This window comes from Danio rerio, chromosome 21, assembly GCF_052040795.2.
Source record: "Danio rerio strain M-AB ecotype USA chromosome 21, GRCz13ab, whole genome shotgun sequence".
Taxonomy (NCBI): domain Eukaryota; kingdom Metazoa; phylum Chordata; class Actinopteri; order Cypriniformes; family Danionidae; genus Danio; species Danio rerio.
This window is the reverse complement of record NC_141041.1, coordinates 13,402,077-13,427,500: the sequence shown is the minus strand read 5'-3', so window position 1 is coordinate 13,427,500 and position 25,424 is coordinate 13,402,077. Positions and strand designations below refer to the sequence as shown.

Below are 25,424 nucleotides of genomic sequence, written 5' to 3'. Positions count from 1 at the left end.
AGTTCAATGTACATAAATTTGCAAAAACAATTAAGCTAACTTAATCAATTTGTGTTGTGACAACATGAAGGAAATTGCATGGAACCCAGCATTTTTACAGTTACACACTGTAAAAAAAAAAGTGATTGGTTACTTAAACCGAGTAAACCAATTACCTTAAAAGAATTTACAAAAATAATGTAAGAAAACCCATTGTCACTTGAAAGTGTTAAGTTGACTTAATTATTATGCAAATTGTGCTCATTTTTAAAAAAAATAAAATACTTGTTCCAATACACATGTATTATATTTATTTTTCCCAGTTTTTCTGTATCTAGCAAAAAAAAAAAAAACAGTCTAGTGTCTCTTCTAAATTCGATACAGGCTATAAATGTAGATTTTAGACATGCTAAAATAGTCTGACATTGTAAAAAAAGGATTAGTTGACTTTAAAAAAAGTGAGTACAATTAGCATGATTATAAAAATTCAGCTTAAAAAAATCAGCTTCAGTTCCAACAGTTCCAAGTTACTATGGGTTTACATACATTTATTTTTTTTGTAAAGTCAACTTGTTGCTTTTAAGGCAATTACTCGCTTTAAGAAACTAATCACTTTTTACAGTGTACTCAAATAAATTGCTGCTTGTTCAAACTGCTTATTTAAAATGAGCTGAAACATCACAATTCTTGATTTTTTTTAGGGACAACTTAATTGTTTTATGTTCAATCTACTTAAATTTGTAAAAACAATTAAGTTAACTTAATCGATTTGTGTGGAACCGGGAAGTTTTTACAGTTCACACTCCAAAAAATATATTTTTGTTGCTTGTTTAAACAACTTATTTAAAATGAGCTGAAACATCACAATTCTTGATTTTTTAAGGTACAACTTTATTGTTTTATGTTCAATCTACTTAAATTTGTAAAAACAATTTAGTTAACCGATTTGTGTTGTGACAACATGAAGCAATTGTCTGGAACCCAGCATTTTTTTTTACAGTGTACAGTACAGCAGCATTACCGATGTTTATTCTCATGTACTGAGACTGAAAACGAGATGTACAGTAGTGAGTCATGTGTCCGTGCCTGTGTGTTTGTTTGCTCTGATGCAGCATGCCATTATGCACAGCTCCAGACTAAAACATATCATCTAAACCTACAACACTAGTCTTTTTCAGCCTTGCATGCGCCAGCATTTCAATCATTAAATCTAGTTTTGCAACAGTTGCTCATCACAAAGTGTGACCAAGCCGCTGTGAATAGAGTCAGGGTCAGCGATCACCATGGTGACTGGAATGTGATGCTGAAATACCGAAGACAGCCTGTTTGTGCCATCCGGCTGTGTCATAAATAATGTGATACTGGCTTTCGTGGGATGGAAATTTCACAAACTTAAATATCCGAATAGCAGTCTTGATTATCCCTATTCATATTGCCTCTACATGGTCATGTGCAGACAGTATATTGTTATGTACATGTATTTACATGGCTAAAACAAGTTTGGTTGTCAAAATAAGTATGGTTGTGAACAGACCCTGCTTCGAATGACTTTAGCACATTTGCAAATATTGTCAGTTGACTAGTCTCTCTCTGGACATAAATAGTCTCTCACAAACATCCGTAGTCTCTCACAGGACATAGCTACACTGTAAAAAACAAATGTAAATTAGCAGTTTTCCGTATTTTGTGATTCATGTTTTTATTTTTCCTAATTTATTTATGCTTTTGAATTGCATTATGGGACCTTGATCTTTTAAGTTTGAAAACGTTACTTTGAATAAGTTAAAGTAATATAATGTATTTTTTGGTGTTGTATACTACAGTACAAAAACCTTGCAATAAACAGCCAATTCATTTTCTGTTATTTTCAGTGTTGGGCAGTAGTGTCGCTACAAGTTGTGACGCTATAAGCTTAACTACATTTCACAGTTGCGATGCGGTAGCGCCGCTACTTTATGAAGCAAATAGCTTTTTAGTTACAAAGCTGTTTTTTTAGTCAAGTAGCGAAGCAGCATTCACACAAGCTACAGTTTCAGATCGCAGATCAATAAGTGACGACATCGACATTCAGGGTGTCTAGCCGTTGAAAGTAAATCCATAATGATGAGAATAACAATTTCTTCTTCTTTCTGTTTTACGGGGGTTGACAACAAACTTTTTGGTGCTTTACTGCCACCTCTTGCTCTGGTCGGTGTTGTCACTAACACGAGAAATTGGCTTGATAGAAAAGTGACTGAGGAGAGGATATATCTGAAACAGGATTTCTCATGACCATACCTCAAGAATTACATGTTAAGGTGCAATAATGTTAATTATGATCCTGTGCTCAAAAATTATTTTTATGAGTTATATAAGTACCATAATGTTTTGAAGTACACAATAGTGCTCAAATTATTTGTTGTGGTATTTTTAATTCTAAATATAATTAAAGTGCAGTGGGCAGCGCTCTTGCCTCACAGCAAGAAGGTTGCTGGTTCGAGCCTCGGCTGGGTCAGTTGGCATTTCTGTGTGGAGTTTGCATGTTCTTCCCGTGGTCGCATGGGTTTCCTCTGGGTTCTCCGGTTTCCCCCACAAGTCCAAAGACATGCGGTACAGGTGAATTGGGTAGGCTAGTCTGTAGTGTATGTGTGTGAATGAGAGTGTATGGGTGTTTTCCAATGATGGGTTATATATATATAGTTTACTGTAATAAAGGTTAAAGTATACTATGGTAATTACTATTAGTTCATGATAGTTACTAATGATACTACATTATGTAGTGTAATTCATTAATGAAGAGCTGTAAATACATATAACATTACACTATAATGATTTCTACACATGTCCCTTTACTATACATTTCTTTAGTATTTTAAATGTGTAAGCTGGTTTTATTGGATTTTTTGTTTTTGTTGTTATATACTATAATTGGTTTCTGTTTGGTACAGCATAAATAATTGAACTGATAATTCTGCCACATGTTTCATTGACAGTTTCATTGATCACTAAGATAGAAGGCTTAAACTTAAACTTGCGTTTAAGTTGTTTCGCTATAAAAATTGACAATTACAAAAAAATAGCTTTGATGTAGCTAAGTTACTTTTGCCAAGTAGCTTTTTGCTTAGCTTGCTACATTTCCCAAAGGTTAGCTTTTAGTGCAGTTAAGCTACTTTTTAAGTAGAGTAGCTAAAAGCTTAGCTCACTACATTTTTTAAGTAGCTTGCCCAATACCGGTTATTTTACAGATTTATTTCTCTTAATCTTTCTTCTTATACATTTAATTATTTCAAACTACTAAAATGTCAATAAAGTCACTTTGTCAAACTGTAGAGTTGAATTTTTAATATTCAAAGTTAACAGGGCAGAGATCAAGGTCACATAATGCAATTAATAAACAGAAATCACAATATACAGAAACTGTTAATTAACAGATGTTTTTTACAGTGTAAAACTCCCACAGACATCTAAAGTCTCTCAAAGGTTTTAAGTTTTCTTCACAGTTTTATTGATTCTTAAGAAAAGCACAGACTAGAACACAGTATCTCTGTACAGAATCAATTATCTCATTTGGGTTTTTCATACTGTTAATTTTTTATTTTGTTTCAAAGCAAGAATGTGGTCTCCTGAAGTCGTAAATCCATAGTATGCTGTGAAATCTCAAGAAAGTAGTTTTTGACATGTGTAACCTTAAGAAGGTCTCCCAACAATCAGCTACATTCATACATGGCAATTTCCATTGTTAGGAAAGCTCCATAAATTGCAGCAATTCATCATTCTTGTATATCAGGGGAAGGCCAAATATATTGACTCATCCAGATTAGATTTCACTAGTTGATTGTGAGTTTTATAGGGCAGAAACTGAAATAGAAAAAGCAGTTAGGGTAGTGAAAGTAGAGTGAAGACTCTTTGGCCACATTTTGTCAACATGGAGGGATTTGTATTTTAAGCATTTTCGATTAATTTCATTCTTTTTCTGTCATTCCTCCTTCGTATTTACTTTGTGTCTCAGTGTGTGTGTGTGTGTGTGTGTGTGTGTGTGTGTGTGTGTGTGTGTGTGTGTGTGTGTGTGTGTGTCTTTAGGGTGTCTGCAGAAGGCGAGATAAGATGCTAGTGTAGGACACTAGTGGATAGTGTTCACAGAATCCTGGTGATCTTATCTTCTCTCTGCTGCCCTTTCTCCTGCTTTCCTTCATCCTTTCTTCTTCCTCGTGCCGCAGTTTTCGCAGCGTTCGTGCTTCACATCTGAAAGTCTAGATTGAGAGCGAGTGAATTACTCCTCCAGTCATGCTTCTGTCTTTTCGAATCAAAGAGAAGAGTTTAGTATAAAATGCCTTGTAAATATTTTGCTCCACATTCATCACTTGGTAGAAACTTTCTAGCAATCTGCACTACTGGTCAAAAGTTTGAGGTCAGTAAGGCTTCTTGTTTTTAAATGATTGATTAGTTGATGCTTCCTTGGTATTGGATATACAGTATGAACTGGGAGAAGAAAAATAATAATAGTTTAGCTTTTTAGATTTTTTGGTTTTAAGGATTATTAATGAAATACAATTCACCACAAATATGACAATTTTGCCAACATTTACTCCTCCTAAAGCTATTTGAGTTTCTTTTATCTCCTGTTCAGCACAAAAGAAGAAATTTAGTAAAATGCTTGTTGCTGGCTCTCATTTACCTCTTCTAATTTATTTTTTGTCTTATAGACTTCGATGGGCCTTCATTCTTTAAGATACCTTTCTATTTTTACAGAAGAAAGAAACTCCTAAAGGTTTAAAACTACATGAGGGAGAATCAATTAGGTAATTTAAATTTTTGTCTGAACTATCCCATTAATCTGTATTTTGTGCTGGAAAAACCTTAAACCTTGGTGACATGACCTTGTCTTAGCGTGTTTTCACACCTGCCGTATTTAATTCAGTTGAATCGCACTAGAGTTGCTTTCCCTCTTGGTGTGGTTAGTTTGTGCAGGTGTGAATGTAGCAATCGCACTCGAGTGCGCACTAGAAGCAAACCAAAAAGACTACTGAGACCTTGAAGAGGTGGTACGCTTTCAGACAAACCCTGGAGCGGTTTGTTTGTGGTGAGAACATGATCTGAAATAGAACAGACCCAACTGCAAAAAGTAGTGCGCCTTTTTGGATTAATCCAGCTGCCGTAGTCCGATGCGCTTTGCATTATGGGATATGGAGGAAAAATATTTGTTTACAGTGCTCTATCATCAATTTTAAACAGAGAGAGAGAGAGCAAAACATTACCTTATGGATCTTTGGTAATATATCCGAAAGATAACCATGTTGCAGTTTACGCCTCCTCCTGAAGTGACTTGCATTGCGCCTTCGCCGTTTGCGATGCATGAAAACATTGTTTTCCAGCCGCAACCATGCTTTATCCTTCAAATTTATAGTTTGTCTAAAGTGATGTATACAAACTATATAGTACACTATGACCAGAGATACAAGTCATCCCTCCAAAGTAAAAAGCAACATTTTTGATCTGCAGGTTTGTTTACTTGCGGGAGTTTCATTAGTATTTTCCTGCACGTTAATTCTGACCAATCAAAAAGCAGTTTAGGAAATACGTTCAACAACATCTTCTGGCTAATGAGTGATGTGGATTTTGTCAAATGATTGCATTTTGGTTCTTTTCAACTGGTTCGGAACAAAGCAATCAGTGTGGTGTGAATAAGACTCAAAACAAACTGAAAATAGCTACAATGTATCATTTGTTGCTTTGGTTTCAGACCAACTGAACCAAACCACAGACGTGACAGTGCCCTTAATGTATGATTCAGTGAATTATTAATTCAATTGATTTGTTAAAATTGATTAATTGATTCATTTAGTAATTAAGCAAATGACCGTATTTATGAATAAACTGTTTAATCATTGATTTGTGTCATCACATGATTGCTTTCAGATGCACTGATGTTCTTTGTTTGGAATTATTTTAATTGGCAAAATAGATTTAAAAAAATAAAGCAAACAATATAGCGTCTAAGAAGTAACTTGCTTAATTTGAACAGCTTTTTAAAATCGACATTTTGTGTAAAATTTATTTCATGTTTGCAATCTCGCTGATATAACAGCAGTCAGATCTTAATTTGTATAAAACAATTATTTGAATACTTTAAACTAGATGTATTAATGGTTTTATTGTAATTTAGTTTTTATTCTATTGAAGACATTTTTGTTTCAGTGATATACATTTAGTTTCAGATTTAGCATAGTAAAATTTAGGATATGATTAGTAGAGTTAGTAGATCGTTTCTTGTGTCGACAATACAAAGACAGAACACGTTTTTGTTTATATAGAAAATATGTATATAAACATCACTTGATTTATGTGCTCGGCTGTAAAAGCACCATCTACAGTTGTTTCTCTGAATTAAAGAGTGCTTATTAATTCTGAAAACAATGATCAATGCAAATTGTATTTCTTTTGTTTTCATCAATTTTCTATTATATTTTAGTTATCTAAAATGTATTTTGACCAAAAAGTTTTGACATAGTTTTATATTTCCTTTACTAAAATATCCTTGACCCATACAGGTATTATATAACATTCGTAACTAACTTTTAAAACATAAAAATTACAGGATCATCCTAATTGCATTTTAATATTTAATAAAAATCAATAATAAAGCTTTGTCACAAATGCTTTAGTTTTTTCAAGGCTGTATTTATTTATGAAACTCCATATTGTTTAAATAAACAGCCATACTGTTATATGAAACTAAATATATAACTCTTATTATATAACTCAAATGCCGAATGAAAGTGAAAAGTTTTTTTGAACAGTCCAGTATTTGCATTGTTTGCTTTCTGTGTTCCAATTCAAAAACTCTTCCAGCAGAACTACAGTAGTTCTAAGCCATAGTCATTTTCATTTGTGTGTTTGTTTGTACCGTTTCATTTTTTTATTTGATTTACATTTTTTTCAGAGCCCTCGCAGACGTGCCCTGATGTTCAAATCAAACCTACGGCACTGACAAACCTTCATTCCTCTGTTATTCTCACAAAACCTCCAGCGTTTGGTCTGAACCCCCTTCCATTACCATCCGACCGTTGTCTTTCATCTTTCCTTGCACTGTATTTTTCTCCGTCGGTCCGCTCGTCTTTTAAAGTGCAGTCGTGACCAGACAGAAAGAAACAATATTGCTTTTAGAGGACAAACAAACAAACCGCGGCTCCCCATTATCTTTCCGTTCATCCCATATATTTGTGCACTGGCCTGTGTATGGGCGCGTATGTGTTTCGCCGCTTGTCAAACGGGACGAGGAAGCGTGCGCAGGCGTCCCACGAGAGCTCTAGCCTGTTCTATAACATGACAGGCCCTCAGAGGAGCTCGCCAAGCTGTCACACTGAGCTCTCCCCAACGCTAATGAGTCAGAGTTAATTAAAAAAAAATAAAAAACAGGCAGGACTGCAGGAGACACGCGCATTCACACACACTCATATACGCAAGCATACATGCACTCATCCTACATGGCCAGGGTTAAACACACATAGTGGACAGCAGGGAAGAATTTTGCTGATTCATGCTGTAGCCTCAGGGGGCTTATGTGTGTGTGTGTGTCCCCTGTGTGTGTTTAGCGTCCCTGCGGCGCTCGGGCTTTTACAGGGAGGAAAGGAGAAAGCTATTCTACCGCCACCGCTCTCTTATAGTTTTTTTGGTTCTTACTGAGGTCACGCTTTTCTTTTAGTATCCACCGAAATAGCTGGCGACTACTGTCCTAAAAAGAATGACTCTGAAAGCTTTTTTACTTTTCGTGAAAGCAATCTTTGAAATAATTTACAATAAGGTTGCACTCGTTCATGGGTTTACTTACATCAACTAAGAATGAACAATACTTGTACAGCATTTATTAACTGTCAATATCAACATTTACTAATGCATTGAAGTTGTAAGTTGTGTTTGTTAATATTAAATAAAGCTTAAGGCAAGTTTATTTATGTAAATTTCACTTATTTATAAACAGCCACGGACCACTTCTCCGTGTTTCGGTTATGTCTTTAAAGAAATAATTATTCAGACCCATTTAATTGTTCTTTTATTATTTATGTACAATAATTAAGTGTCATAATCCATTTACTTTCACATGGGACTACAAATCCTGCCATGCACCACGCACTCACACCTGTTCCGGTTATCCGCTGATCGCTAACTCACACAGTTGAATCTATTCAAAACTGATTACATGGACTTTAAAGGCAGCACACACACCACGGCTGAGTCTTGTTATCTGTTCTTGTGACATTATGATGCGTTTTCTTTGCCTTGTCTTGCCGTGTTAGATCCTTGCTTTGTTGTTTTTTTTTATTTATGCTGCTGCTGCATGACCGTTCGCCTGCTGTATGACAACGACTCTGAATTTGCCTGTACTGTATATCTCTGTTTGCTCCTGTGGTGACCGTTGCTTGCCTGACCATTCTATGTTGATTAAACCTGCGTTTGGATCTGCACTTCCTTTTCAGCCATTCAGACATAAATGGGAAAGGAAAATATAATCAACAAAGAAAACTTAAATGAAAAAAGCTTATTTATTTACTGTATTAGTCCAATCACTTTAAAATACCAAACACTGCTCTCTCTAAATTTTGGTTAAAACACTGCTTAATTAATTTATTTATTTGCGTATGTACGCTTGGATGGTTGTACTTTCATTTTATGTATCTCTTATTTCTTTAACTTTACTTTCCAAAATGAATCCTCATTGCACTTAACAAGTTTACAATGATAATAAAGCTCGTTAACAAGATTGTAATGATTAATGAAGGAATTATCATGCTTTGTACATTATTTCGTAGCAGGGTATTTGCAGCTACTGTATAATTCTGTCCGTTCGCATCCCGTCCCATAGTCGCAAACTGCGTTTATACCTAAAAACACATTCTTAATCCCTTAGTGCCGCGGCGGCAGTAACAGTCCTTTTGAAGTGTTACCCATTGTAGCACAGTTCATACACAATAGTAATTCAAAGTGCTTAACATAAACAGGAATAAAACCTAAAATACAAGTATAAGTAAAATAAAAACAAAGAATGAAAATTATTCACATGTGTTAAAAGAAAAACATTTAACAATGAATGAATGATGCTGTATTAAAAATTATTTTTTCAAAGTACATTATTTGTTCTTGTTAGTAAACGCATTAAAGTATGGTAATATTGGTGACACTTTACTGTAAAGTCTCAACTGTTAACATGAAATACATTTAAGTTTAAATCTATCAATGCACTTTGGGAAGAGGTGACTCTGAAGGTTCAGAAATAAAATGATCAATTGATTTTTAGAGGCTTTTTTTCAGTCAGTCAGATTTTTTTAAACTGAGACCAACAACAAATTATCTTTTGTAATGTTAAGCTATTGTTTGTTTATTGCTGTCCATACGCTGCTATTTCCACAGAGCTTTTTCTGTTTCTCTATTTCGGCTTCCAAAGGACATGACAAAGAGAGAAGTGCTTACAGTTCAATTTTAATTATGTTCCAGAGAATTATAAAAATATATAGCCAGCATTTGACAAAAGGCAGCTTCCAGAATCTGTTCCAGTTCAGTGATGGACTCGGTTAAAACTTATCCAACAGACCAAGCTGTGGATTGTGAGCCACAACCTGTAAGTGTTTTTATTTGTTAAAATTGATCAGTTACATTCACTGTTTCTAGTGCTAATGGTACCTTGTAGCGAGGACGATAACAAAGATGTAAACAACAGCAAATGCTGTTTGGCACCACTAACAATTAAGCTACAAATTCATATTTATCAGTCAAATCACTGTAAACGTGCACAATCTTCACCAGAGCTGCAGCGTCTCTCTATGTGGACACCTTTCCTGCTTTCTACATCCTAAATAACAACTCTCAAAAGATATGTGAACATTTCATATTACTTACACATGCTTATTTTGAATATATGTGAAAGACAGGAAAGAAAGGTTCCGCTGTGTCCTTTTCCTTTTCTGTTTGATTCTGGAAGGTAACACTGCTAACAGCTTCTCTGACTGACTGTTTACACTGCACAAAAGCTTGTGCTTGTAGAAGCGTGACATGGTGAAGTGGAGACGATTCACAAATCACAACACATTATGTTAGCTGACCAATCTGAGCCTCTTGAGGGCCTTTCAGAGAAACTAGGAAATATGACAGTCATTTTCATGTTATAATCTAACTAAGATATATGAACAAACAACGTGATTTTCTACAAGTGAAGTATGAGCACACATTGCTTTGCATCTTATAAACACAACCAAGCCTTAAAAATACACTGCGGACCACCCGTTTAAAATATTGTTAGCAAATGTTAATGAAAGTTTAATAAAAGCTGTACAAGTAATATTCGTTGACAGTTAACCAACTAATATGGCTAATTAATGTTGAGAAAATAAACTTCATTGTAAAGTGTTGCCAAAAGCTCATCAATTATTCATGATTTTATGGTTGTTTTTATTAAAAACTCCACAAGCTGAGGGTTAACATGGTCATTTTTTGTTAAGGGTTGATTTTCCCTCATCAACAAAATGATTTTATTTGTATTTATTTATATATTTCGTGGCAGTTAAAAAGAAAAGATTAGCATCTCGCCGCCGCAACAAGGGCCTGTTTGAAAGTAAATGAACGTTTTAATTTTCCATTTTTGGTCGGCAATCAGCTTTTTCCATCTTATCGCCGTTTGTGACACTATTAGCATGCAGGCGGAAATGTCAGCGGCAGATTATCATGTTTACTCAGCATATTAATATATTAGCATTTTTTTAATATTAATGCAAGATTAGCATAAACATTAGCATCCATTAACATGCCTTTGCATATTCAAATTTGCTTACTTCATGTACAAATGCAACGCTAATCGTTTCGGCTTTTGTTCGGCGGTTATTCCATTGGCTTCTTATCCCAGTGGGATTTTTGATTAAGTTGATGCTAAAAAAGATTCAGGGTTGTTTTCAGCAAGCTACTTTCTGAGATTAGCATTATTCGCTAGCACAAATGCACAGTGATGTTGGTTGGCGAGGGCTGATGTCGTCTTGTCAGACTGAACTTAAAGACAGCCGCGTGTGTGTTGCAGCAGGCCATGAAAGCGCCAGAAAAAAAAGATCCTATCACTTCAAGACGTGCTTGGATGAACTTTCGTGCTATCTGGTGTTTTCTGCTTTCAGATCTCCTTCATAACTTCCTGTTGCGTTGTTGTTTGGCTTATCCATTCATCATGCGGCACATTTTGTACATTCTCTCCCGCTGGCGTCTCTGTCAGGTTTTCACAGTTGGTATAATATCGTGCATATTGTTTTTTAAGAGGCACAGAATATCAGTAGCTGTATCGGTAGGGATGTCAGTATGTTAATACAGCAATACACAACAATTCCAAAAATATAAGAATAAACAAAGAACTGAAGGAACAAGTACAAGAGGCCAAGAAGATGTTGCATTGTCTGCAAGTCTGTGATCTGTGTGGTCTGTATACAATTAATAATAATAATAAACATTCCTTACATTTATATAGCACTTTTCTGGGCACTCAAAGCACTTAACACAAAGAGGGAATCTTCTCATCCACCACCACAGATCAATTCTGCTCATCAGTGTTATTTTAATATCACTGAAATACGAAATATGTTTTAAATGAAATTCTATAGTTTAATAAATAAATAAAAAACTACAGTGTTCAATATATATTTTGATTTTAGGATAACTTTTTTAAAAACTTTTGATCCACTTTGAATATGGACAAATGCTAATAAATAAATATTTATTTATTTTATTTTTATCTTTATCTTACATTTAGTCAGTAATTTTATTACGAGGTAAAACAAAAATAAGCATAGGACGAATGTTCTTGGCTCCTAATTTTATAGATATTTATAGTCTATGTTGTTGTTATATTAGTATTGTTCAATACACATTTTGCTTTGAGGACAACTTTTCTGAAAGATTTTGATTCTCATCAAATGTTGACAAAAGCTGATGAATAATTATTTATTTTAGTTTTTTTTACCACATGAAGTTAAAATGAATAAGCATGAGACAAACGTTCTTGGCTACTACATTTATAAATATTTGTAGTCTATGTAATTGTTATTTATTAGTATTGTTCAATACACATTTTGCTTTGAGGACAACTTTTCTGAAAGGTTTTGATCCACTGCGAATGTTGACAAATCCTAATATAAAATTATTTATTTATTTTATTATAGATTTAGTTTGTTAATTTTGCTACATGAGGTTAAAATAAATGAGCATGAGATAAACTTTCTTGTCTTTTAATTTTATAAATATTTATGGTTTATGTTATTCTTATATATCAATATCAGTATTGTTTAATACACGTTTTGCTTTAAGGACAACTTTTCTGAAAGGTTTTGATCCTTGTCAAATGTTTACAAATGCTGCTAATAATTATTTATTTATTTTATTTTAGATTTAGTTTAGTTTTTACTACATGATATAAAAATAAATGAACATGAGACAAACTTTCTTGGCTACTAGCTAAACAAAATTGTTGATAATATGATAAGTATGATAGTATGACTTAATATTAGGTACATGACTAATGTTTGCCAAAATGTTAATTTGGAAATAGTAAATAGGTCATTTTAAAATATATAGGAATGAAATATAGAAATACATGCTGTGGACTTTTCATATATATATATATATATATATATATATATATATATATATATATATATATATATATATATATATATATATATATATATATATATATATATATATATATATATATATATATATAAATTAAATAAGTGAACCTAATTCCTTTATGTTGTCCCAACACAAATTGGTTGTGTGAAGCCTAGAATTTTTACAATATAAAAACATATTTTGTTTCATCCAATGAACTGTTTGTGTGTATATATTAGTATTGTTGTCATCATTTTATCTATTTTTCAGCTAGTAATCTCTTCAGCATGTCATTTCAAGCCAAGCTGTGTTAAAACAAAATTTCAAACGTGATTGCAAAATCAGTTTAAAATTCCAAGAGTGTTAGTACGAATGCTGTAATTTGCCCCCAAAAATAATAACGATCAGCGATTTTTCTTGCCCAAATTTTCTTGAACAGCACATCCTTATTTTCTGTCAAATTAATGAGCAAGCAAACACAAACACACACTGTTAAATGTTGACACCAGCAAGACCTCTTATCCAGAAAATGAAATGGAGCTGCATATTTTCCTTCCATAAACACACACACACACACACACATACACACACAATCTCTCTCTGTATTTTCTCTGGGGATTGTGTGTGTGTGTGTGTGTGTGTGTGTGTGTGTGTGTGTGTGTGTGTGTGTGTGTGTGTGTGTGTGTGTGTGTGTGTGTGTGTGTGTGTGTGTGTGTGTGTGTGTGTGTGTGTGTGTGTGTGTGTGTGTGTGTGTGTGTGTGTGTGTGTGTATGGCTGTGGGCTTGTGTTTCATCTCTCGTCTATCTTTTATTTCTCTGTTTCTGCTACACAAATGTAATAACGCTGCTTCTCTCTGCTGTCCAGCTCTTCGGGAATGGACAATCTGCTTGTGTGTCGACCTCTTTGACCTGTCTTTAATTTCTCTCTGTCTCTGTTATTTGCTCTCGCAGGCTGTGCCTTCCTCACATACTGTGCGAGAGAATCTGCGTTAAAAGCTCAGACGGCGCTTCACGAGCAGAAGACGCTACCTGGGGTAAGTCACCATGATCAAACACCACATAAACACAAACCCGTCTGACAAAACACGCATATATCATCATGATAATAATAGTATTAGTGGGTAGCTGACATCATAATGCTTGATATTGTTGTGATATTATAGCGTTTGTCTTTTAAATTGTGTATTTATTCATTTAGAGCTCAAATTATGTTAGAACAAATGAAGGAATTGTGAATATAAGTGTGTGTGTGAGTGTGTTTGTGAGACCTCGTATCCAGAAAATGAAATGAAGCTGTATATTTTTTCCACAAAACAGACACAAACAATCTCTTTCTGCCTTTTCTCTAGAGTGTGTGTTTGTGCATGCGTGCTAATTGCGGTCAGTAAGATATTTATGTTTCTTTGTTTGTTAATACTTTTATTCTGCAAGTTTGCATTAAATTTATTAAATTGAGAATTATTATTTTATTATTTGATATAGTTACTTATAGAATTTGTAGTAGTTTAATCATAATAGTTTTAATTACTGTTTAGCATTTATTATTATTGTATATAGTTTATATATTTATAAGTATTTTTAAGTTTTAGTATTTAGGAAATAATTTTTATTGGATTTCAAGTAGTGAAATTTTTCATTTTTATTAATTACCTTTAATTGATAATAATAATGATGATAATAGTATTTAAAACTCTACATTGTATGTCGATTGTACACAAAATCTAGTGTTCTAGTTTTGTGGTTATAGTTGTGATTTGTATTTTGAATTTGTTTACATTTTTTGCGAGGTTCAATTGCTTCAATTACTCTACTTGAATACTGTTAGACTCCTAAGAAAACCAAAAAACTATTTTTGCTTGCAATTTATTATAATTTATGCAGATGCACTGCACATAAAAAAAAGACTTGATCATCAGTTGATCTTAAAAAAAAAAATCTTTCCGACTAGAGCTATTAAAATCATAAATATATTAATATGGCACTATATATCACAGATTTATATTTTACAATATATTTACAATATAAAATGTCAGACTTTACCAATATCGTGCCACCCGAATTTTTGCTACTAATTAATTAATTAGTTTAGAATTTTCATTTCATTTCATCTTTTATTTGTTAGAATGTATTTCTATATAAATTTATTATTTGTATTTTTTTTATTTGAATTTTAGATACATTAGTAAAAAGACTTGACCACTCCAGTCGAGCTAAAAGAATGAAATCTTTCCCAATAAAATCCTAATGAAATCATCATTATATTGAATTCGCAATATACATCCCAGCAAAACAAAATATTGCAATGTCAAGATTTTTCCAATATTGTGCACCCCGAAATTTTGCTATTCATTTTTTTAGTACATCAAGCTAAATAAAAAATTTAAATTATATATATATATATATATATATATATATATATATATATATATATATATATATATATATATATATATATATATATATATATATATATATATACTGTATATGTATATATATATATATATATATATATATATATATATATATATATATGCTATTCATTATTTTGTTAGCTTTGAATTTTTATTTCATTTAATCTACCTTTTATGTGTTTATTTTGAATGTATTTGTATATTTTTTATTAAATATATTAGTGCTTTTTATTTTCATTTTCATTTAATTATAACTATATATATAACCTAAATGAAACTGTAATACATTCCCTCTTTTAGATGCAGGTTTACCCTGACTTTTTTTTTTTTTGTCTTTCTCAAAAAGCGAGCCCTCAAATAGTGCCAACTCTTCTTTTCTTTTTCTTTTTTTTTTTTTTTTGGCTATGCTTTCAATCTCGTTTACTTGCTCTTCTCATTCTCCTCCTTCCTTTCTCTCCTCATCTCTCTCTTTCTCTTTCTTTCTGGAAGAGCCTTGTACCCAAGGGCAAGAACTACACAGCACCACATTAGAGCTGTCCTATTTATAGTGTCTTTTAGTGTCTCTGAGCATGTGTGTGTGTGTACGCCAGCGTGTCGTATGAATATCTGCGGGCACGTGTATGTGTACACACATACTCTGTCACTCCTCTTTGCATTAAGCACAAACTTGCCACCGTTGTTTGGTTGCAGTGTGTATGTGTATGTGTGTGTGTGTGTTTTGAAGTTTCTCCGTCAGCTCTTGCTCAGCTCGCTGGTTTGCTGTGCTCTGTTTTAATGACGCCTCCAGGGAGAATGACAGTTGCCGTGGCGAACAGAATGCCTTTGATGCGAGTGATTATGACATCATAGATGTTGAATGTAGCAGGAGTCACTTTGCTGGAGTTCCACTTCCTTTCTCTTATATTCTCGCTCAGTAAAATGGCTCACGCAGCCGCACACAGTTCTTTATTTTTTTTTCTCTTCCTCCCCCACAAGCGTGTAAGTCATCATGTTAGATGTTGAGCGTAATAAGAAAAAGCCTTGATCGCCTTATTATGAGCACATCTCCTCGTGCAAAATGCAAACGCAGCACCCGCGAATGAATTCAATCGGAGGCTCTGACTATCACAAATGTTTCATAGGAATGCTAATTACCCAGAGGAAGGGTTTTATCGCTCACTCAGAGCTCAGGAGACTCAATGGACTTCTTGAGTGGGTTTCGTTCTCGCCTTTGTCTCAAAAGTTTCTCATAGATTTTTTTTTTTGTTTTTACATTTTATGTATTTTTTTTTCTTTTATAAGTGTAAATGAGGTACAGGATGTATGTAGATGGGTTTAGACATGAAAAATGAGATTGTTTTGATTGTATTATTGATTATTAGATAATTTATCGGTTTGGGAGGAATTGATGAGAAATCCTGGAGCTTGTATTGAGATTTATTAAGAAATGAGACTTGAGGATTGAGACTTTTCTTAAATTTCTTTTTAAACATTAAAGATATTGTTGGTTGGTTGGTCTTAACTTTATTGGCAGAAGCTAAAATGTGACATGGTTCACAAGAGTAATGTCATTGGTTCTTATGGAAACTTGTGCTGTATGTAGGTGCTGGCATGAAGTGAGAATGAATTGGTTCCTGTAAAAAGTAAACGTGTTGGTTCTCACCCGTCAGGCATTTTTCATGAGAAAACTTGGATGCTGTAAAATGATAAGTTGAAGTCAAAATTATTTTGTGAAATTATCGCTTTGTAAAAAGTGTGACATTTTAAATAATTTTTACTTCTATTTCCCAAGTGCTGTTTAATAGAGAGATTGTATTTCATTTTTTAACAACTAATTTCTAATTAAACCAATTTAACAAAATTATAATTTTAGTAGGTTTAATTGCGTTCATAAAATCTATTAAAGTTTTAGTATTTAAGTTATTTTTAATAGAAGTATGATTAAATAACTTTATTTGATAACAATAATAAAAACACAATATTGTATGTATATGTGTTTACACACATTAAATCTATTGTTAAAGTTTTATAGTTAAATAAAAAATTTATTTTGTAAATATTGAAATAAATTAAGTTTTAAATTAAGTGTTTAATCAGTTGAAGTCAAAATTATTTTGTGAAATTTTCACTTTTTAAAGTGTTAAATTACAATTTACTATTAACTATTTCCCAAGTGCTATTTAAAAGAGAGATTCTATTGCAACATGTTTTATACATCATTTTAAACAATTAATTTCTAATTAAATCAACTAATTAAACTAACAAAATTATCATTTTAGTAGGTTTAATTAGTGTTTTGCTTTCATTAAATTTAAAGTTTTAGTATGTAAGTTTTTTTATTAGATTCTATTTGTTATTTTAGTGCATTAAATAACTTTAACTGATAACAATAATAATAAAAACACAAGATTGGATGCATATGTGTTTGCACACACACAAAATCTATTGTTACGGTGTTATAGTTAAATAAAATTATTAATAAATTAAGTTTATACAGTTGAAGCCAAATTATTTTGTGAAATTTCCAGTTTTTAAAAAGTGAAATTATTCTTATTTGCTACACTGTAAAACCTGTAAAAATGTTAGTTTTTGAACTTAAATGCTTTGTTGCTATCGGCTTCCTCAAATGATTTGAGTTACCTTAACTTTTTGGGTTTTGCAGTGCAGAGTAACACAAAAATTGTAATTAATTTGTTTATAACTCATTCGGTTTGAGTTCTGCTTTATATAATTAGTTTGAATTACTCATATATTTTTTTATATGCCAACTGACCCAGCCGAGGCTCGAACCAGCGACCTTTTTGTTGTGAGGCGACAGCTCTACCTACTGCGCCACTGTGTCGCTAAATTTACTGTTTTTCACTGTTACGTTTTCCAGTGAAAAAAAAAAACTTAATTTTTTATGATAGAAAAGGATAAAAGGATATTATTTCTTTTCTTTTTAACTCCAGTTTAAAAAATATATAATTCTGACTTTGCCTCTCATATTAAAAAATGCCAAACATAATGAATTATTATACATTTTAAAATGTGTAAACAGCAGATTTAATCAAAACAAGTAATTCTATAATTTTCATGACTTACAAGTAATAATTAATCTCCATTTTTAATAATATAATAACCTACCAATTATTAAAAAGTACATATTCTGCATGATCTTACTCTACATTCCGAATCCTACCCAATACCTTAACCCAACTACTACCTTAAAAACTATCAGTGAGCTGCAAAATATGAGTTCATGGAGCCAAAAGTCATAGCTATTGGTTTATTAACAGCAAGAATTAAACCAGTGGTTTATATAAACATCAGAACTTTTATCAAGCATCGTAATTCATATTAAAACATATCTATACTAATTTACAAAGCTGTTTTTTTAAGCAATGGGAGTTTTAATGTAAAGCAAATACTAAAAAGGAGTTTAAAAAAGATGACAGAGCTTTTGAAGAAGAAGAAGAAGAAGGGATTTTTTTTTGTTTCATCTCAGTGTCCAGGCCAATCTTTCTAATGCAAGCTGCATGTATTCAGATCTCTGGCCTCTCGTACTACAGTATGATGCCTCAGAAGCACTCTATTGATTTTGGCAGTGCGCCTCATCAACGACTGTGTGCGTGTGTATGTGTGTGTATACACACCCACAGCCCTTATTATAGTCACTCTCGTTTAAACACACACGCATGCAAGCTATTACTTACTGGAACACACAAATAAGGCAAAATGTTCACAAATATGCATTCACGTGGATGAATATTCATGATGAGATATTTGCCGGAGACTGCTGTAATGCTCATTGTGGCAGACACACAGAAAAGAACCACGGCTATGTTCAAAATGCAGTACTGGAAAAATAATTTCTTTGAAATTGTAAATATGAATTATTGACACAAGATACATTTTACATTAATACACTATTTTAGCTCCTCTTTTTTGCCTGAAACTGTAGCATTTCTGAGGGAAACAAAAACAGAATTGTGAGGTCTCAAATACAATGTTTATTCTCACGATTCAGACTTTACGACAGATATAGGGGCACTGGAGTGTTTTAAAGCTGCGAAGATCAGCTGGTCTGTTTATACAGTAAGCTGGCTAAGGAGTGATCCGCTGTTGAATTGACTGATCTTCACTGTGGTTACACTTAAACAGCAGTGAGTTCAGTCGAATGATAACCTTCACGGCCAATCACAGTCATCTCTGTTGAGCATGTGAACACTATGGCAAATCAGCGCTGCTTAAGAACACGCTCAACATCACTCAAATGTTTTTAAAATTTTAGTAGTGATTGGTATCGAATTCCAGTATCGGCACAACACTAGTAGGTAATACATTTTAATTTGAATTTACAACATGATCAATAGAAAAGTACATTCTTTACAGACGCCCCAGTATTTTGTGATTTCATTTATTTATTTTATTGTGATTTTTCGCAATAAAAATGACTCATTTTGTGGCGGTAATTCCCTGAAATTTGCGCACAACTTTGCAATTAAAATATATAAATATAATATTATAACACATATATGTAATCTTATTTACCACATTAGGTAGCCTACTATGTTAGGTGTGCAATCTGATACAATGACAAGGACACAAATCATAAAAATAAAGCTTCTTTATTTTGGTCTCTTGTTAAGACAAGATCTAAAACAGGCCTAAAATGATAGGGATCGAGCCTAAGGAAGGCTGTAAAATTTTTATGCACAAACTTACTTTTTCTCTCTCTCAGTCTTGTTCCCCGGAGCATTACCGAAATCCACCTAAAACACGGATTGCCTTAAAACTCCTCGCAGGGAAGCTTTTTGGTTTTCTCTTGTTAACTGCAGAGTAAGAGTTAAATAAAATCATATATTAATTTCATGAACATCATAATACCAGCCATACGTGTAAAGCCCAAATAATGTCTTTCAACTCTGTCAAGTCCAGCAGCCGTCATGCTTGAATCAATCTCCATCATTGTGAGCTGCTTGCTGTTCTGTCTGTTGCGTTTCTCCACTTTTTAGATGTTCGCTCCAACTTTCTTTATCAGTCTGAAGCGTGTCAAATGCACAATTTGCACCACACCCTGATCAATCGCATCTTTGCCTTGACTTCACATGTAAATCATTCTCACTTCATCCGCGTAAGCTGCAAAACATCTGCCCCCATGTAATGTAATGCTTATGAGGACACAGGTGAGACGTCATTTTTCGAGAGACTCAAATACATCAAGTGCGCTGCGTATACATCGTCTATAAGTCACGTAAAGCATTTAATTGCAAACTGAAATAAATACAATTTGATTATATGGTTTGGGATATGATGTTTTATGAGATTGTTTACATTTTCTGTGATTAATTTGCATTTAATTAATGACTTTTTGTTGATTTTGCGTTGGATTCAGCAATCGTGGAAAAACTAAGGGGTCTGTTTTTATAGTATGAATGTGAGTAGTATGAATGAAATTTGGAGGTATTACATCCTACAAGTGTTGTCATCACGTGATGTACCCACGTCAGTTACGGCGATTTACTCTTATTCATGAATTCTCTAACATGGCATCATGGGATAGCATAGCATCCATAAAATGAATTTCGCCCGGAAGTAGTAGGTGACTAGGATACTTCTCGCACATTGTTTTCACTTGTTTTAAGGTACTGTAGGGAAGTATGCAATTTTGGACACAACCCACACTCAAAAAATAACTTTTGGTGCTTGTTCAAACTGTTTATTTAATGTAGTTGAGCCAACACAATTCTTTTGTTTCTTTTTTGTTTCTAGGACAACTTAATTATATGCTTGATTAACTTACATTTGTAAAAACAATTAAGGTAACTTAATTAAATAGTGTTTGGACAACATGAAGGAAATGTGTGGAACTCTGCATTTTTTATACGTCAATTATGAAATGATTTATAAATGATTTATAATTATAAATATGTTTATTTTTAAAATCCTATGTAGTTACAAGCATCATCCTATCCTCACATTTCCAAATAAAAGTCTTTAACTTGCACTCTTAGATAATAAAGTGCTGTTTTTTTTATGACAACCTACAGTTTGCACACAAAAGGTCAACCGGTTAAAGACTTAAAGATACAGTACTAATATAACAACTGCAACTGATCCAAAAGGTCAGAAAGAATGGGCGTACTACACTAAATTACCACACTTTTTTATTCCTGCAAGTTACATTGACTAGCATTACATAAAATATTAAAGTGCAGAATATAGCCTAGAAAAAGATGACAAATGGTGATATACCTACATGTAATAATCCAGCAAAAAAAAAATATATAAGCCACAAATGGCTGCTTTTCTGTATCAAAGCAGTAGGTAATACACCTTAAACCAAATTACTCTCACACACACTGTATTCTGTCCTGCATTACTTTATAGCCGCAATATTGTGATGTCAAACGTGGCAGAAATGCTCGATAAGCGCAATATAAATGATCATGAGATTTTAGCCAGTGATGCGATCCCAAACCAAACAAGCGAAAGTGTCAGAAACAGTCAGGCTTTAAACTAACAAGCGCAAATGCGTGCTTTTTTTATCGTTTATTTGGAGCGACTGCCATTGAGCTGCAGATTTTGAAAGTTCAACGGCGGCCCACTCTTTCTGGCACTTTCTATTTCTTTCCAACTGGAGCTTGGGAGGCCTTCTTGCACTTGACAGAACTTTCTAACGTAAAAACCACTTTCCTAAAAACCATCAAGCTGTCAAGTGAAGTGGAAAAATGAGAGAGATTACTGCATAAAGGCCGAGAGAGGGGACGGAGAGAAAGAAAGGAAAAGAGATGCTGGGATGCTTCGAGATTCTATTGCAGATAAAACACAGAAAATGTTCCTTCTCTGCAGACTTATATATACTTCTCTCTCTCTTTTTCTGGCTCTCTCTTTCTTTGCTTACTTAAGTAATTAGTATTAACGTGTTACTCATATTTGAAGTGACCATAACGACACATACTGTATGTGAAAATTAAAAATAAATGTTTTCTTCTACACTGTAAAAGCCAACAGTCAACTTTATCAAAGAATTCTACTCATTTGAAAAGAGTTTTGAACTCGGTGTTGAAGGTAATGAGTTAATTAAATACCTCATGACTTCAACTTAATTGGAGATAGATTAGTTTAACTCAAATGGTTTGTAGCAATCGGTTTCCTCTAATGGTTTGAGTTGCTTTAACTTATTGGGTTTTACAGTACTCAGCTGGTTTGAGTTCTCTTTATTTATTGGGTTTCACTGTGCTCAAATTGCTTCATTTACTCAAATGGATTAGGTTAACAGCACTCATTAGGATTAGTTTTTGAACCTAAATAGTTTGTTGCAATCGTTTCCTCAAACAGTTTGAGTTACTTTAACTTTTTGGCTGTTACTGTGTAATGCTAGAAGTAAACATTTGAGTAGCTAAATTATACAGTTGCCTGGACTTAATTCTTTCTATTACTGAACTCATACCAGCTTGATAACATAAAATGTTTAAGTTACTAATATTCTAAATGTTTGACAATATAAACACAAATAATATATGTGTATATGACTCAATTTATATATACAGTATATGCAAGTTTACAGTACTCAAACCATTTGGGTTCAAAACTTAAATAGTTTGACGCAATGTGTTTCCTCGAACAGTTTAAGTTAGCTTAAAGTTTTACAGTGTACTCTAATAAAGCAATGTATCCTGGAAGATCAATACAAAGTCATACAATAGTAAATAAATCCAATTATTTGCAAATTCAATTGGATATGTTTTACTTGTGTCCAGATCATATAAAAATTTGCTTATTATTTTCCACTCTTTCCTATTTATATATTAATTTTAATTTTATATTGTGACACATAAGTTTAGCTGTATTTTGTAATTTTAAGTTTATGTATCACAATAATGAGGGAAAAAACAGAATAGTGATACTAAAGCTTCTTTTTTGTAATCACATAGAAGAAAAAGACTTGATCGGCTTGATAACTGAACTTAAAATGTTTAAGTTACTAATATTCTAAATGCTTGACTATATAAACTCAAGTAATATATGTGTATATGACTCAATATATACCGTTAAATTCAGAATTATTAGCCCCTTGTTTTTTTTTGTTTTTTCCCCAATTTCTGTTTAACGGAGAGCAGATTTTTTCAACACATTTCATAACTCTTTTAATAACTCATTTTTCCAATAACTGATTTTTTTTATCTTTGCCATGATGACCGTAAATATTATTTGACTAGATATTTTTCAAGACACTTCTATACAGCTTAAAGTGACTTTTTAAGGCTTAACTAAGTTAATTAGGTTAACTAGGCAGGTTGGGGTAATTAGGCAAGTTATTGTATAATGATGGTTTGTTCTGTAGACTATCAAAAATATACACACACACACACACACACACACATATATATATATATATATATATATATATATATATATATATATATATATATATATATATATATATATATATATATATATATATATATATTACATTACAAGAAAAAATACTATCAGACATACTGTGAAAATTTCCTTGCAGTGTAAAATATAATTTGGGAAATATTTAAAAAAGAAAAAAAAATCAAAGGGGGGCTAATAATTCTGACTATATAAAAGTTTACAGCACTCAAACCATTTGGATTCAAACTTGATTGGTTTGCCACAATCGTTTTTCTCAAACAGTTTGAGTTAACGTAACTTTATTTACAGGGTTTTACAGTGTGCTCTAATAAAGCAATGTATCCTGGAAGATCATAAAAAAATTAAAAATTGTAAATAAATCCAATTATTCAGAAATTCCATGGGATATGTTTTACTTGTGTCCAGATTTAAAAAAAATTACATGAAATAATAATAATAAAATAATTTTCCACTCTTTCCTGTTTATATATTAATTATAACTTCATATTGTGCAGCATAAGTTTATACAGTATTTTGTAATTCTAAGTTGTAATTCTGAATTGTGATTTTAAAAAGCAGAAAAAAAGTTTCATTAATAATTTCCTATTTCTTTGTCTTTTATCATTATTTATCACAGATTTTTGACACATGTTGTTTTTTCAGTTTCCAGTGTATAACATTTAAAAACCACTACATTGCTGTCATATTTACTCATTATCCCCTTGTTTAATTCATCAAGCACCATCCAGTTATCATCTCATAAATAAATCCAGTTGTTTTGCATATTTAATCCGATTTCATCTAAAAACCTCGTCACTTTTTTTTGACAGTCCGATCAAATAACGAAGCCAAAAGAGATCTCGTTTCATACTGTTCTTGTTCATTTATCAGAATAAAATGTCAAGTCCATCGCATTGCATTATGGGATACCGTATTTCACACAGAGCTCTCTGGTTGCACGTTCTGGCAAATGTTGCATCATTCGGTTACTCACGCATACAGAAACCTGGCACAGTGTGCGCTGGAGACACACCGCATGCTACTTTCTTTCAGAAATAGTTGCTTTTCCATTCTGAACATACCCAAAGATAAACCTTCCTCACCTCCCACATACAGCACCCTGCATAAATGAATACATCCTAGCAGGTCTCTCAGAAATACACATATCTCGCATTTTAAATTAATACTTTCTGTGTGGTTCAATGATGTGAGATATTTGGACAAATCTTCTTAATTGTTTGTGAATTAAATGAATCGATACTAAAAGCAAAATTGGAACTGTTTTAATAAAATAATTAAAGAGCACTGTGCAAAAAAAGAAGTTAGTTTCAATTAATATGTTAAGAGAACATCGTTTTAAATATTGTATTTGTTTGTTTGTTTTTTATTTTACGACATGTAATATTCATCTTGTGTTAATGAATATAACTGTTTTGTTGTTAAAATGCTTTATTTATCATCTATATTCATAGAGAAACGAATGAAAACATTAATTTTTCAAAGGTTTACTCATTTTGGCTTGGCACTTTATCCAGATAAAAAAACACCTCACAGATGTGTATATGTGCTCAAAGATACATAATTACACTTTCTGTTGACTTGCACACTAATAATCTATGGATAAAACATTATTATGGAAGCATGACTTGGATTAAAGATAAATACAGGAGCATATAAACTATTATATTGCTGGAACACAAACATTTGCAAAACACCCCCGATATGCATTTATATGTTTTAATATTCATGAAGATATATGGCAAACACTGTAATGCTGTAGTGCTTGTTGTAACACACATAGATATGCACCATGGCAATGCTCAATATGCAATGTTGTGAATAGCATGTACAATACACCGAAAAAAAATATTTGAAAATTATTCCTTAGATTTACTTTTTTTTTTTAAGTTAAGTGGTTGTAAACAACTTATTTGGGCTGATTTTAAACAAACTAATTAAGTTGAACATTACTAAATTTATTTTGTTTGTTTAAATTCAACACAAATTATTTGCAACATTTTTGCAGACATATTTTTTTTCAGTGTATTACTATAAGTAGTACATACTTTTTAGTAGC

At 32.5% G+C, this 25,424-nt stretch overlaps 1 protein-coding gene and 2 long non-coding RNA genes across 52 annotated transcripts in view; all 3 read left to right on the top strand.

The window, feature by feature from the left end:
• Positions 1-25,424, top strand: part of celf4 (CUGBP, Elav-like family member 4) — a 257,699-nt gene that overhangs the window by 102,164 nt on the left and 130,111 nt on the right. For all 50 annotated transcript variants that reach the window (XM_087299561.1, XM_087299548.1, XM_087299560.1 and 47 more), the window contains one exon: positions 13,542-13,624. Coding sequence is in view for 24 of the 50 variants with exons in the window: in XM_087299540.1 (XP_087155666.1) it covers positions 13,542-13,624 (83 nt within the window). In the remaining 26 variants the exon portion in view is untranslated. The remainder of the gene's footprint in view (positions 1-13,541; positions 13,625-25,424) is intronic.
• Positions 2,601-11,315, top strand: LOC141379997 (uncharacterized). Its single transcript, XR_015520083.1, has 3 exons — positions 2,601-4,603; positions 4,758-6,204; positions 6,249-11,315. It is a non-coding gene; the product is annotated as an uncharacterized LOC141379997 (long non-coding RNA).
• On the top strand, positions 19,204-23,702 carry LOC147831859 (uncharacterized). Its single transcript, XR_015520105.1, has 3 exons — positions 19,204-20,185; positions 20,358-22,983; positions 23,535-23,702. It is a non-coding gene; the product is annotated as an uncharacterized LOC147831859 (long non-coding RNA).